This window comes from Rhincodon typus, chromosome 6 (genome assembly GCF_021869965.1).
Source record: "Rhincodon typus isolate 14 chromosome 6, sRhiTyp1.1, whole genome shotgun sequence".
NCBI classification, from domain to species: Eukaryota; Metazoa; Chordata; class Chondrichthyes; order Orectolobiformes; family Rhincodontidae; genus Rhincodon; species Rhincodon typus.
Genome location: NC_063337.1, coordinates 29781078 through 29796663, shown reverse-complemented (window position 1 = coordinate 29796663; position 15586 = coordinate 29781078). Strand labels below are relative to the sequence as shown.

General features: G+C 41.0%; 1 protein-coding gene across 2 annotated transcripts in view; it reads left to right on the top strand.

Moving 5' to 3' along the window:
- The window catches only part of pds5b (PDS5 cohesin associated factor B), a 229822-nt gene that overhangs the window by 137713 nt on the left and 76523 nt on the right, over window positions 1-15586 (top strand). For both annotated transcript variants that reach the window (XM_048598139.1, XM_048598140.1), the window contains 2 exons: window positions 5411-5569; window positions 6237-6305. In XM_048598139.1, coding sequence (XP_048454096.1) covers window positions 5411-5569; window positions 6237-6305 — 228 coding nt within the window. The remainder of the gene's footprint in view (window positions 1-5410; window positions 5570-6236; window positions 6306-15586) is intronic.

Below are 15586 nucleotides of genomic sequence, written 5' to 3'. Positions count from 1 at the left end.
GTACTTGTACTTTCAGATGACTGTGTGCTAAATTTACACAGTTTCTTGAAATATGATAAGCAAAATTCCACACAGTCAAGCCAGGCTAACACTTTTTATCAGAAATTTTTTTTTTTTGTAAACACACTGTAATTCATTACTGTGTTTGTATTGTGATACATAAGCCCCAATTTTAATTACCTGGAAGGAGTTGTGCAGCCTGTACAAGACATATTGGTTAGGCCATTTCTGGAATACTGTGTGCAATTCTGGCCTCCCTGCTATAGAAACGATGTTGTGAAACTTGAAAGGGTTCGGAAAAGATTTGTGAGGATGTTGCCAGGATTTGGATGGTTTGAGCTATAGGGAGAGGCAATTTTCCCTGGAGTATCAGAGGTGACCTTTATATAGAGGTTTATAATATCATGGGCGTGGATAGGGTAAAAAATGCAAGGCCTTCTCCCTGGGGTGGGGGAGTCCAAAACTAGAGGGCATAGGTTTAAGGTGAGAGGGGAAAGATTTAAAAGGAAGCTTTTAAATACGCAAAGGGTGGTGCGTGTATGGAATGAGCTGCCAGAGGAAGTAGTGGAGGCTGGTACAATTACAACCTTTAAAAGTCATTTTGGATGGATATGTGAATAGGAAAGATTTAGCGGGATATGAGCCAAATGCTGGCAAATGGGACTAGATTTATTTCGGATATCTAATTGGTATGGATAAGTTGGACCAAAGGGTCTATTTCCATGCTATACAGCTCTGGGACTCTGGTTCTACCACAGTGTAAATGGTAAATCCTACTAGGCCTGTTATGTATAAAGTCACGTGCTGAACCCTGTAAGGAACACGAGCTGCCTGCTTTATGGAAATTAGATTTTAGAAACAGGACGTGAATGCCATTGATCAAAAGAAAAAGTCCCTGGCACTTGCCCAAGATTCTTTCCTCACATCTTTCCCTTCCTTCTACTTTAGGCAAGAGTGATCGAACTCCTGTTCCTTGTGACCGTGTGAGGAGACCTATAATTTTTTTTAAAAAAAAAAGTGGAACATACCTTTCATGTATGCTGGCTTCCTCATGCCACCTTTTATTGGCCAGGTGGCAACCATTGTCTTTACGTATGCCTGGGGCTAAATTTCATTTGAACCCTAATGTGGTCATCTGAGCATATTCTCACGATTGGAACAAGATCATGGATGACACTTACTACTTTTTTTTTTCTCCCCTCCCCACCCCATCCCGTGCAAAAACAAAAAAACAGTTTGCTTTTCCTACGATTGTAAATGTAATGAGATCAGAGTGAATAATTTGACACAAGTAGAATATTTTCATGTGGCGTTGAGATTATATTACAATTTCACAATTATTCATTTGAATTTCTTTGTCTCAAAAAGTGCATATTTCCCTTTCCACATAGACATTTAATTTCCATTGCAAGTCTCTAGAATGATATCTTATCAAACACTGAGAAAGCAAGTACATTTTTGAAATTCTGTTCCTGAATCTTGAAGTTCTCTTTGCGTTCACAGCAGTTGGTGGTCATAGAAATTGAGAAAATGAAGGCAGGCGGATGCTGTTCTTTCCTTCTGGCCTGTTTCATCATTTGTTGTGATCAAGGCAGCCCAATCGCTTGTTTTTCCTTCCCCGCCAATTATCTTTTGATCCCTTTAGCCTGAAGCACTAATTCCAACTCCTCCTTGAAATGAGTGTTTTGGACTTGAATGCTTTCTGTGGTAATGAATTCCACAAGCTCACCACTGGGTGAAAAATTTGCTTCTTATCTTAGTTCTGAATGGTTTACCCCATACCCTTAGACTGACTCCCTGTTTCTGGACTCCCCATTCATCAGGAACATCCTGTTTGCATCTATCCTGTCTACTTTTGTTAGAATTTTAGATTTGAGGTTCTCCTCATTCTTCTAAACTTCTGTGAATATAATCCTGACTGATTCAGCAACTTCAGCCCCACCATCCCAGGAATCAGTCTGGTAAACCTTCGCATCACTCCCCCTGCACTGGGGAACATGCTTCCCGAATAAGGAGACCAAAACTTCTCAGTATTCCAGGTGTGGTCTCACCAAGGGCCTGTATAATTTCAGTAAGACATCCCTGCTCTAAACCTCTCGCTGTGAAGGCAAACAGACCATTTGTGTTGTAGTTGTGTTGGAGTTGAATGTAGATTTCATATTAGAGTAGGTAACCAATTTTTCACTTTGCTGGACTCTGTCTTTGTTAGATGCTTCACCTGTATCCTGAACACAAGTTGACAGTTCTTTATCCCTCAGTTGCTGATATGAAGATTTGTGCATCGTTTTCCTTGGGATTCATTCTCCTGGCAGTTCAGTAAACACAAAGACTTAATCTGAAATGTAATCTCTGAGCCAAAGCAGGATTTAAAAATTTTTTTTTTATTTTTGTTAAATGGTTGTTTATATATGGAAAGAGTAAGGAATGTATATTTAATGTTTCATACTGTCAAGACCAGCCATATCTAGGCAGCACACATTTGGCCAATTTTTAAAAAAACAGTTTTGGACAATTTGTGCTTGGGGATACTGTCAGGCCATTCTTTAATTTTAAGTGATTTTTCTATTCATCAAAGCCTAGTTTTTGACATTTGATGGTCATTAAATTTGTTTTTTTTAATCGATCTAAACAGTAAGCCAGTACAATCTGCTAGAATGCTCGGTGTCAGATCAGACTTGCTCAAATTCATCATGTAGTCAGACAAAGGTCAGGTGTGGATCAACCAGGAGCAGTGGCATGAAAGGAAAATTGTTCTGTACTGGATGATATTGCTTTTAAGATTGAGGCAGAACTGCAAACTCTTAATGGTGACTTGAATATCAGTTGTCTACGTCAGTGACTCTAGTGTATAAACAAAAAAAGTACATTACTTAGAGGATTCTTTTAAAGTCTGTAGGTGAGCCACATTGAGTTATTAGAAGCCACAACAAATTTAGCTGAGATGTCACCTTAACTGCCACTAGAATAGGATGGCCTTCCTGTTCAGCAGATAGCAGAATTCAGCCTGAGACATTGGATTGTTTTTGTGAATTGTAGCCTGCAGGTGATACTTTAAGATTGTCTGCCTGTGATTAATCACAGTCATCTCTGAAGTAAAAGCAATCAGCCATGACCAGTGACCTGACCAGGATTGCTTGTGGCCAAAATTTTTATCCCACGTAATTAGGCACTGCACACATCTTGTGTAGGGTGTAACAATACTGTTTAAATGCCTGATTAATGCAGTTTCCCCTGAAGGGCAGCATATTGGTCACTAGTAGCGTCCATTTGTTCTAACAGACAAAAACACTTATTCCACCAACGTTGGGTGTGGTTGCAGCCATTTTCCATTTCCTTTGTGCATTTTTGACCCAAGTGAGGATGGAAAGCAGCGGTGCAAGTTGCACTTTTTACAGTGAGTTTGATAATAGAGGTCTCCATAACACATGTCCCCCTGCCACCAATAAATAAAGATGTTCATTCTTTCTTTCTGACACTTAGTCAATTTGTCAAGAGTTCTGAATTTCCATGTTACAACTCAACCTTTTTAAATTTGCATCTTCTTCTCCAAAGTTAACCCCTGAGCCCCAGCCCTACAATTTAACTGTGCTAATCATCATGTCGCACTAACCCCCATCGGAGTTCCTCTAATGCACTGTCGTCTCCCACCCTTCCTTTTTTAAATTGAGTTGCCCTTCTTCAGAATTATTATCGCTGCTACCTCCCTATATGCTCCCTCCAATTGCGAGATTGATTTCCACAGCTTCTTTATCACAGAGGGTATACCAAATAAGCCCACCCCCAAAATAACTTGGCAGGGCACTATCCACCGACTAGTGACTGGGCCTCTCACTGATCTCTGTGCAACTCATGCCTAACTTGCTGTTAATCCCTGGACTGTATTGGTTCTGCAGGACTGACTCATTGACTGCTGTGATACGGAGCCCTGACCATCCTAAGTGGCTGGCCCACTGTGTCCAAGCCCCTGAACAGAGATTCAGCCTTGCCCTTGACTGACTCAACCTGCTGATTGACAACTGTCTCTTTTGACGACTGAGGATTTCTTGACTGAGACTTTAAGACAGACCATTTGGAGCGGATTGAGGCCCATACATTGTTTGCGCATGCGTTGTTGGCACATGCTTTAGGTGTGACATTGATATAGCATGGTGTCACACAGCACTATGTTTACCCCAAGAGTGATCACTGATGGTAATGGTGATAAACTGCATTTTGTGTCTGGATCAAAAGGCAAAGCAAGACAGAAGAACTGTGAGCCTATACGCTGTCAATTTGGTAGGAAAGCGCAAAAAGCCAAGATAAATATCAGTAGTTGTTGTCGTCCTGCAATGGGACCACCTTTGCTTGGTTTTACTTATGGCTATGTTAGCAAAATTCAGTGCATGTGTTCTCTCTTCATACTCTAGCTCCTTTTTAAGACTTTTATCATAAGCCCAAATGAAGCAAATTTTGAATGAATCCCCTCTTTCCTCTAGTTAAACATTGGGAAGTCTGAAGCAGTTGTATTTGCTGCATGCCATTAGTTTGTTTCTGATTCTATAACCCACACTGGCTGTTCTGCCTGGTTTAAGCAGCACGTTTGAGACTGGCACTGTGATTTAATCATGGAATTGCCAATGAATTTGCACTTCCACTGCTATCCAATTGTTTGGTATCCTGAGTTTGAATTTTGCGATTTCTGGCCAGTTACTATCGTTGAGAGATTTTGCATCTTGGATTGATGGTTTGCCCTGTAATTAAAAAATGACAACCATAGAGGGCTCATGTCGCTTCAGTGCGAAGAGTTATTTGGTCAAGGATGTTGTAATTCAATTAATCTGGGCCCAAGTCTCATAGACTGTGTAAGTATAAGAACTGAATGTCAGAAGGACTTAGAAATGGTACTTAAAGTATCTTCAGACTAATTAAAAAATTGTTGAGGATGAGTTTAGTAAATCGTGGAAGATGATCATTTATTTATGAATGTTTTAATTTCAGATGCTGTCTTAATTGGAGTTTAGTTTAGTGACTAACCGAAGGCCTAAAATTGCTGAGGATGAATATTTTTCAATCCTTTGTTTTTAAACATTACATTTAACAATTTTTAAAAAGCAACAAAAATCAGGATTTCAGTGAAAGAACCATGCCGATATGATGCTATTAATTTGTTTTTAAAAAATTGTACAATTAAAATAGTAATAACCATAATGTTTTCATTTCCCTGCTTATGTCGCGTGATGCTTCCAGCAAATGCATCTTGGGAATCACATAACGTAATTATTCACCCATTTAATGAAAATTGTAGGCTTTGCCCAGTTTTCTGTGGAGCACTTCCTGGCAGTAACACTAATGCACTAGCATGCCAGAATATCAAATCACCTCTGCAGCTTTCTCAGCAAAAGACTTGTAATCGGACTGCTTACTTTTTCAGCCTTTGCACAAAAGTTTGGATCCCAGCAACCCAGAGCAACTCATCACTCCTTTGATTTCAATTGGACATATAGCTATGCTGGCCCCGGAACAATTTTCTGCACCTCTGAAATCCCTGGTGGCTGGTTTTGTTGTGAAAGATTTGTTAATGAATGACCGAGTAAGTACATATTGAAAAAATTTGAAATAGCAGTTTGCTTATAAATTAGGATTTTCCATTCGTGTTGTCTTTACCTGTCTACCAAAAGATGTTACAAACTTCCTCACAGATTTCTGCTAATATCTTGCCAAAAATTGAGAGTAGGAGACATTTAAATGATCCTGATATGTCTGATTATTCCTTTACTGTATTTTCTTCAAGTAGTACCCAAGTTTATTGCTAGCATTGATAGCAAAGTGATTGTGATAATGTTGGTTCTAAACCATTTCTGACATGCCCAGTTGAACACTGTTTTGGGTGCTAGTGTGGAGTACTTCCTTTCACAACATATGTTAAGCAACTGTGATCTTGAAAGAAAACACCAAAGGGAAACCCTCCTTTTTAATAGTATAGTTGCTTCTGGAAGGCTCTTGCAGCACAGCACACTGGTATAGCACACTCTGGTGGTGTTTATTATGTGCTATTTTCATGAGCCTATTAAACATGGTCTGGAGCTGTTACTTAGCGGGGAAGGTAAAAAAGTTTGAAGAAAGCTCATGTTTGTAGAAATCTTTAAATACCTCTCAAATTCAGATCACAGATGTTCTGATTGGTCAGTAGCTATTTCTGAATTAAAAATTTGTTATTAATTATTGTTCAGAGACTGATCTTACCAATCTGTTATTAGTTTCCAGTGAAGAAGACGACAAAGCTTTGGGTACCAGATGATGAAGTCTGTCCCGAAACACTGACAAAAGTAAGCGCTGTTCGGTAAAATGCTGCCATTTTCCTGTGCTGCCTTTGCCATTAAGGTTTTTTAAAGTTCTATAAGGAATCTGATAAGGTAGGTAAAAGGAAAATTGTTTTAGCCTTCCAGGTGAAGCATTAACATAGGTATGCTTCTTTCAATCTAGCCTATTATATTCACTGTTCACAATGTGACCCCCAAAACAAAGTGGGGACAGAGTGCAGACTGGTTGTCATTTTGTCTTTAGTTCTGTCTGTAAGCATGACCTTGAGCTTCTGGTGGCCTGTCACTTCAGTTCTCCATCTTGTCATGCTGACACTTCTGCCCTTGACCTGCTGCACCATTCCTGTGAGATTCAATATAAACTTCAGGAATGCCACTTTTTTTATATTTCATTTTAAGCACCTTACAGCTTTGTGGTTTTGACATTGAGTTCAACAATTTCAGGAATATACCCATGATATAAACTGAGATTTATATTATCTTAAGATCATTTATTGCAAGCTTGAATTCTTAAATTTCGAATTAGTGAGAGATGTGGGTTTTCTGTATGTTTGTTTGAATTTTGATTATTAAAGGTTTCTTTATCTTTTGATTTCTGTTAAAGCAGTTTATGGGAAGTATTGTGTACCATTAATCAAGTTCAGTGTACCTTGGATTGTTTTGTGGCCCAGCAAGATTAATAATGGGACTTCAAGGTTTGCTGGAGATGCCTGCAACTTGTTTGTTTTTGATGGAGCTTGAGGGGCAACACCCGTAGGTTGGAGAAATTGATTGGTTCCTTTTCACTTAACAGTGGTTTGAGACAGTCCTGTGAAGTCCTTTTTTGAAGTTGCTTATATAAACCAATGTTCCTGTTATGGGAAGGCCATTGTTTTACTATCTGGCCACCACATCTTAGGGAGAATATATTGGTGTTGTAGGTAGTACAACATAGGTTTACAAGAATGATCCCGAGGCTTCAGTGCTTAAGTTCTGAGGAGGTGTTTTCAGATTAGGTCTGTTTTCTGTAGAATTTGGAAGGCTAAGGGGTGATCTGTTGAACTCTGCAAAGTATTAACAGGAAACAACAGGATAGATAAAGATGAACAACTTGCACTGTTTGGAGATTCTAGAACTAGGGGCATTGTCTGCCAGTTAGGGCCAGGCTGTTCAGGAGAAATGTTTGGAAGCACTTGTACACCCAGAAGGTGGTAGGGATTGGAGCCCTCTTTCACAAATCAACAGTAGGTGCTAGATCACTTGTTCGTTTTTTAAGTGAGCTTTTTATTAAACAAAAGTATTGAGGGATATAGGCTAATGGAAGGTATATGGAGTTGGACTACCAATCAATCGATCTCATTGAGTAGTGGAACAGGCTCAAGGGGCTGTTCTTGTGTTCATAGAGTCAGAGTAATACAACACGGAAACAGACCCTTTGGCCCAAAATGGACCATGCTGACCATGGTGCCCACTTGGCTTGTTTCAATAACTAGCATTTCCCCTTCCCATCCACATATCTATCCAAAGGTTCTTAAAATGTTGCTATTGTACCTGTCTCAACCACTTTCTCTGGCAGTCCATTCCATATATGCACCACTGTCTGCATGAAGAAGTTGCCCCTCAGGTCCTTCTTAAATCTATCCCCTCCCACCTTAAACCTATGCCCTTTTAGTTTTCCATTCCCCATCCCTGTGAAAAAGATGATGTGCATTCATTCTATCTATGTCCTCATGATTTTATGCACCTCATTCTCCTACGTTCTAAGGAATAAAGTCCTATCCTGGCCAACTTTTCTATATAACTAAGGCCTACTACCTGGCAACATCCTCTTTGCACGCTTTCCAGCTCCAATTCCTGAACACGATCGGTCAGGAGCTGCAGCTGGCACCAGAGATGCTAGAAATCTCCCTGCTTGCCAACATCCTGCAAGAGGAGCACGCCACTATCCACTCTAACACTGGCCCACTTTCTTAATGACTGCTGCCTTGTACACTTTTGCCTTGCCAGTCATCCTCCTCACAGAGCCCTTTTCTTTGGTCAGAGGAGGGGAAGGGGAAGAGGGGAAACACCAATGAAGTGTTTTAGGTTCAACCACACCATGACACCAGGTTCTCTCTGACCTGCTGTACAGTCGTGATGACTGTAGCGATGTCTCCAAGAATTCTGCTGTGATGACCCTCAGCTGCCCTCTGATTCCTATTATTGTAATGAGTTAGTGGAATTCCTAGACCAGAGATGTTGGGATAAAACCCTTAAGAGTTTATGTGAAGGTGACCATGTTGAAGTTGGGTGCATGAATAACTCCACGAGAATATATCAAGTAACGTATTGAGGTTTTAGAAACAGGGACTCTGATGTGAGTACTGTACCAAGGGTGTGTTTTGGGTATTTTACAGAAGCATTTGTGTTATGCCTCACTGGGGTAGTATGGTAGAGGCTATGTTCTGCTGCTGCTGGAGTTGTCAAAAGTTAAAGCTTTTTAAAAAGTATGCAGGATTTCCTAATTTTGCCTGCCTTTTAGAGCCAGACTGGTGTGGATCAGGTTTTTGTGCTTAACAGGAATTGTTATCTATTGCAAATAGATTCTAACTGCAGGCAAACTGCAGATTCGCTGACATAACTCTACCAATTAAAACTCATATCTTTGTAAACTCCCCCTTGCATTCACTACAGCCAAAATCAGACAGAAATAAACAAGAGATAGTAGGAACTGCTCACGCTGGAGAATCTGAGGTAACAAGGTATACAGCTGGATGAACGGAGCAGGAAAGCTGACGTTTTGGGTCTGGACCCTTCTTCAGAAATGGGGGAGGGGAAGGGGATTCTGAAATAAATAGAGAGAAGGGGAGGCCGATGGAAGGTGGAAAAAAGGAGTTCATAGATGGAGAGGAGATGGACAGGTCAAAGAGGTGGGGATGGAGCCAGTAAGGGTTAGTGTAGGTGGGGAGTTAGGATGGGGGTTGGTCAGTCAAAGGAAGACGGACAGGTCAAGGAGGCGGGGATGAGGCCGGTAGGCAGGGGTTGGGGGTTGGGGTTGGGGTTGGGGTTGTGTTGAGAGGAGCGGATAGATGGGAGAAAAGACAGGCAGGTCAAAGAGGCGGCGGCGAGCTGGGCTGGTTTTGGGATGAGGTCGGGGGTGGGGAGATTTTGAAGCTTGTCAAGTCCACATTGATACCATTGGGCTGCAGGGTTCCTTGCGGGAAACGCAACGAAGGATGCCAACTTGTTATCTCAGGTTCTCCAGCATTGGCAGTTCCTACTACTTCTGAATCAATTTTAACCCCACCAAGCCTCTTCTAAGGATGCCAAAGTGGCTCCATCCCCGCCTCCTTGATCTGTCCATCTCCTCTCCCTATCTGCTCCTTTTTTCCCACCTTCCATCTGCCTCCCCCCTCTCTATTTCAGAATCCCCCTCCCCCTTCCCCTCCCCCATTTCTGAAGAAGGGTCCAGACCCGAAATGTCAGCTTTCCTGCTGCTCTGATGCTGCTTGGCCTGCTGTGTTCATCCAGCTGTATACCTTGTTATCTCAGATTCTCCAGCATGAGCAGTTCCTACTATCTCTTGTTTATTTCTGTCTGTTTTTGGCTATAGTGAATGCAAGGGGGAGTTAACAAGGATATTAGAGTTTTAATTGGTAAAAAGGCGGGGTGTGGTCATGAGCAAGTAGGTAAAAATCTTAAAATCAGAACTCCAAGCTTCATTATTCCAAACTTTATGTGCCAGTTTCCCAGTGTCACCCCATTTAAAATTGCAGCCAGTATATTCACAAGGGGAATCATGTGCACAGAATAGACAAGACTGAAGCCTTGAACCATCTTTAACAAGAAATACTGAGCAATATTTCATCACTTGTCCGGAGGACCCTGACTTCACAGAAACTAGTTTTCAGCCAATTTGGCTCAGTTTTTAAATGGCATCTGGAAGTAGTTGACTGCTGTTGTAAAGCATTGGTCTCAGTTCTCGAATCAGAGATTTTGATCAATTGGGTCAATGGGCTGAGGATTGGCTGATGCAGTTTAAGTTGGATTAATGCAGGATATTGCCTTTTGGTCAAACAAACAAAGGCTAGACTTGTACAATTAATGGAAGGTCTCTGCGTAGTGTTTGTAGAACAGATACCCCTAGGGGTTCAGGTACATAATTCTTAGAAATTTACATCACAGGTAGACAGGGTATTTAAGAAAGAGTTTAGCACGCTTGTCTTCATTGCTCAGACCTTTTGAATATAGGAGCTAGGACGTCGTGTTGACGTTGTACAGGGCATTCGTGATGTCTCTTCTAGAGTACTGTGTGCATTTCGGGTCACCATGTTATCGGAAGGCCGGGGGGCAAAGGTCCCAATCTATCCAACCTCTCCTTAAAACTCAAACTTTCCACTCTTGTAACATCCTCAAGTCTTTTTTACATGCTTTCCATTTTAATAACATCCTTCCTATAGCAGGATGACCAGAATTGTATATATTACTCCAAATGTGGCCTTACCAATGTCTTATCCAGCTGCAACATGACGTTCCAACTTCTCTACTCAATGCTCTGACCAAAGAAGGCATGCGTACCAAATGCCTTCTTTACCTGTAATGCCACTTTCCCCTAGGTCTCTCTGTTCAACAACTCTCCTCAAGGCCCTATCGTTAAATGTGTAAGACCTGCCCTGGTTTGTCTCACCAAACTGCAACACCTCATTTATCTGCATTAAACTCCATCTGTCATTCCTCGGCCCACTGGCCCTGTTGACCAAGATCCCTTTGTAATCTTTGGTAACCTTCATCACTATCTACTATTTTGCCAGTTTTGGTGTCATTCACAAACTTACTAAGCATGCCTCCTGTATTCTTATCCAAATTGTTTTATATAAATGATAACCAACAGCAGACCCAGCACTGAACCTTGCAGCACACCGCTGGTCACAGGCCTCCAGTCTCAAAAAACAACCCTCTACCACCACAGTCCATCTGCTGCTAAGACAAGTTTATATCCAATTGGCTAGCCCTCCCTGGATCCCATATGATCTGACGTTACTAAACAGCTGTCCATGCGGTACCTTGTCAAAGGTTTTGCTGAAGTCCATATAGACAATATCTACTGCACTTCCCTTTCTGTCGTCTTGCTCACCTCTTCAAAAATCTCAATCGAATTTGTGAGACACGATTTCCTATGCACAAAGCCATGCTGACTATTCCTCATCTGTCCTCTCCTTTCCTAGTGATGGAATTGGACGGGGCAAGAGATATCATGGTGCCACGCGGAAGCCAGGATCATTTGAAAAATAACTTCGGAAGGGAGTAGGAGCAATTTGCTACAGAAGTTAATGTCCAAATCCAAACCTAAGGATCAAACAGCAGCATCACATGAAATCTGACAGATTCTTGTGGGTCAGCAAGGCCAGTAAATACATTTTCACACCAAATTGCCAACTCATTGTATCCCAAAACCCTCCTGCAGCTCAGTGCTGCACCGCATTCCTATCACTCACCCAGCAGCACAACCGCGCGCTCGGGAATTGTATGCAACATTGAACCATTTCATTTAAACCTCATACACCAGCCACTGAAGCCAGTCTTATAACCACCTTTTGCTATTCAGCTTTGGCAACTATATCACCCAATTAGAATGCTAGAGAATTAATGATATCCTGCCTTCTCTTTTGCAAGAACAATGTGATTAAAAATGATCCATTGTAACTGCATCACTGATCCGGAGGCCCAAGCTAATACCTGATGAGGTTCTTGAATCCCTACGGAAGATAGGTGATGAAATTTGAAATCAATTGATGAATGTCGAATTAAATTTAGAAACCATTGTCCGTTGCTACACAACATTATCTAGTTCACTAATAGCCTTTTGAAAAATAATCCTGCCATCCTTACAATCTTGGTAAAGTCAACATGTGGCTCCAGACCCACAGCACCTAATTACTTACTTTAGGAATAGATAAGGTAGATAGCTAGCAGGTTTTCCCCATTGTCAGGGAGTCTTAAACTAGAGAGCATAGGTATTAAGGTGAGAGGGTAGAGATACAAAAGAGTCCAGAAGGGCAATTTTTTTTCAGAGGGTGGTGAGTGTCTGGAATGGGCTACCAGAGGTAGTGGCGGAAGCAAGTACAATTTTATCATTTAAGAAACGTTTAGACAGGTTCGTGGATGGGATAGGTATGGAAGAATATGAACCAAATGCAGGCAGATGAACCTATTTTAAATTGTGAAAACTGGTGACATGGGCAAGTTGGGCTGAAGGGCCTGTTTCCATGCTGTATATCTCTGACTATGAGTCGAAATTGGAGAGGGCTCAGGAAAGATTTGCCAAGGTGTTCTAAAATGGAGGGTTTGAGTAATAAGGAGAGGCTGGATAGGCTGGGACTTGTTTCAGTGGAGTGTAGGAGGTTGAGGAGTGACCTTCATAGAAATTTAAAATCGTAAAGGGCATAGTTAAGGTAAAGAGCAAAGGTCTTTACCCTAGGGTGGGGTAGTTCAAAACTGGATGGCATATTTTTAAGGTGAGAGGACAGTTTTTAAAAAAAAAAAAAAAAAAAAAAAAGTGCCCCTCATGTCTTGTTTTTATACAGAGTGGTTCATGTGTGGAACACTTTTTGCGAAGGATTTTGAGTGCTTTCTGGGAGCAGTGCTTGGGTTAAGAGAATTTAATCAGTGCTGTCGTAGATATGGAAAAAGTAATTTATAATGGAGGAATTTCGGCACCTAGACTTAACAAAAATGTGGTGTCTGAAAGTGTGAAGACAGTTGAAACAGTGCAGGAAGGAAAGCAGCTTTGGAGTAAGAAATGGCATGGAGGTGATGGTCTATTGGATTCCAAAGGTTTAGCACTTAATTTAATTTTGTTTTGAAATACAGCAAAGATGTGTCGTAACTACAGACAGTGGGTCCGCCTTGTTACACGTCTGATCTAGATCAAATACATCTTGCATTAAGTGCATCTGGCTTGAGCTTCAGCTGAGTGTTTGAGCTGGACGCCAGATTGCACTCACTGACCTGTCAGGATTGGATCGGAGTTATCTGGGCACTTTTTTCTTCTAAGAATTGGTGCGCCCTCTTAGGATAAGGTCTTATTTGGTTAATGGTCAGGTACAAGTTGGTGCGACTGCAGGTGAGGCGGTGAAATGGAGGGAGCCTCAGCCTTTGCACTTGTCCAGTAGCTTTGAGCTTTTTTTCAACCTGTCTGGATGAAAGTGGTTGCTGCACAATGGTTAAGCAAACTTGACGATGGAACTGTGTACAAGAGCCCACTCAAGAACGGAGAATTAGTTAGAATATAGTGGCAGCAGGTGACAGTATAGTCAGAATCAACAGAATTCTCTGCAACTAAGAACAAGAGTTGAAGTGGTTGTGTTATCTGCCTGCTGCCAAAGTTTTGGGTAATGATTCTGGGCTAGAGAGGGACCTGCAGTGGGAAGAAGAGGATCCAGTGACTGTGGTCCATCTTGGTACCAAGACAAAGTAGGACTACCAAGAGATTTGACTGAAGGAATACAAGCGTCTGGGGCTAACTTAACAAAACAGAATTTCAGAGGTAATAAACTCAGGATTGCTAACGAAGCCATGAGTAAATTGAGATAGATTAAATCAAGTCAGAAGTTAAATGTTTGGCTCAAAGATATGTTTGGGAGAAATGGGAGTCAGTTCATGGGATACTGGCACCAGTATTGAGGAAAATGGGATCTGTACCATTGGACTTTTTTTGAGCTGGACTAATGATTGTACAACTGGGGCAACAGAAAGAGCTTCAAACTAAATAGTGGGAGCAAGGGATCGATTTTTGCAAAGATATATCGTGAACTGAATAGGCAAGAGATAAAGATGGCAATAAGGGAAATAATAATTGGGGCATGGTAGGAAGAGGCCGAGCACACAAACCTGTGTGTACCAGCACTTAATGCTAGAGATTACCTTGGTAATAAATTCTGAATTTGTATAGTGTACAAAGCAGATAAATTGACAGTGCAAGTAGCCATTGTAGAAACTTGGCTGCAAGATTTCTAAGTCTGACATGTGAACATTTATGATTCCAAGGAAGATGGGAAACTAGGACAAGTTGGAGGAGTAACTCTGTGATTAAGCATGACATTGGTCCAGTCGAGAGATGACTTTGATTTTGGAGATCATGATGTAAATTGTTTTGCGTAGAAATGAATCACATCTAGGTTCCCTAACATTTACCACTGAGTAGCACTGGGTATGTATAATAACATGGTTTTTAATAATGTGGATTTGTAATAAAGATACAGCATTTTAATGTGTATTTTTTTTAATCTGCATAAAAACTGAATGAACCACATGGACAGGGATAGCATGAGAGATCGGTTTATGTTCAGTATTTGTGAGATAATTCCTTAGTATAACATGTTCTACAGCCCAGCAGAGATCAGGCTGTATCAGATCTAGTAATGTACAATGAGACAGTGTTAACTATTGGCCTCTCACTGAAGATTCGTTTTAGTAGCAGTAATCATAACATGACAGCGTATCACATTTTGTCTGATGGAGAACAGAGTGGATCAGAAGCTAGTGTTTTAAACTTAAATAAGGCTATTATGCGGCCATACAGACAGAGACAGTTACAGTGTACTGAATAGTTAGGTTGTGATCCAGGTCAATAGAGATGTATTGACAAATGCTTAAGCTGATATCTTAAATTACTTAAGTTCCAGTGGAAAAGACTTCTAAGGGATGGCTGCCCTATTGAATCGAGCCAAAGAAGTTGAAGATGGTATCAAATGACAAATAAATTTTGGAAGTAAATAATTCTGCAAAGATGAGTGACCCATCAGAGGATTGGATAGAATACTAAGAATGGAAGAAAAGTGTAAGTAAGGAGGGAGAAATTCAGCTTTGAGGAAAAGCTAGCTAGAAATATTTCTAGATAGGAAGAGTTTTTCTCCAGGTATTCAAAAAGGAAGTGAGTCTGTAAGCTGCATGTTTGTCTTCTAGAGAATGTTGTGGAGTGAATAATGGTAAATTGAGAAATGGAAGATTTTGGCATTTATCTTCACTGTAAAGTAACTTTGTAGGAATAGTTATGACTACGGAGGTAAAAGGATAGGAGGAACTTAACAGTGGCAATCACCAGGAAAATGTGCTGGGAAAATTATTAGAACTAAAAGCTGATCAGCTGCCAGCTCCTGATTGACATCAGCCTGGAATTCAGGGGTCTTGAGAGTGACTGTTGAAATCATAGATGAATTGATGTTAATTTTGCAAAACTCTCTGAATTCTGGAACGCTCTCATCAGAATATGTGACTTCTCTAATCAAGGCTGGGGGTGTAAAGGCAGAAAGTTGGAAACAAAAGCTGGT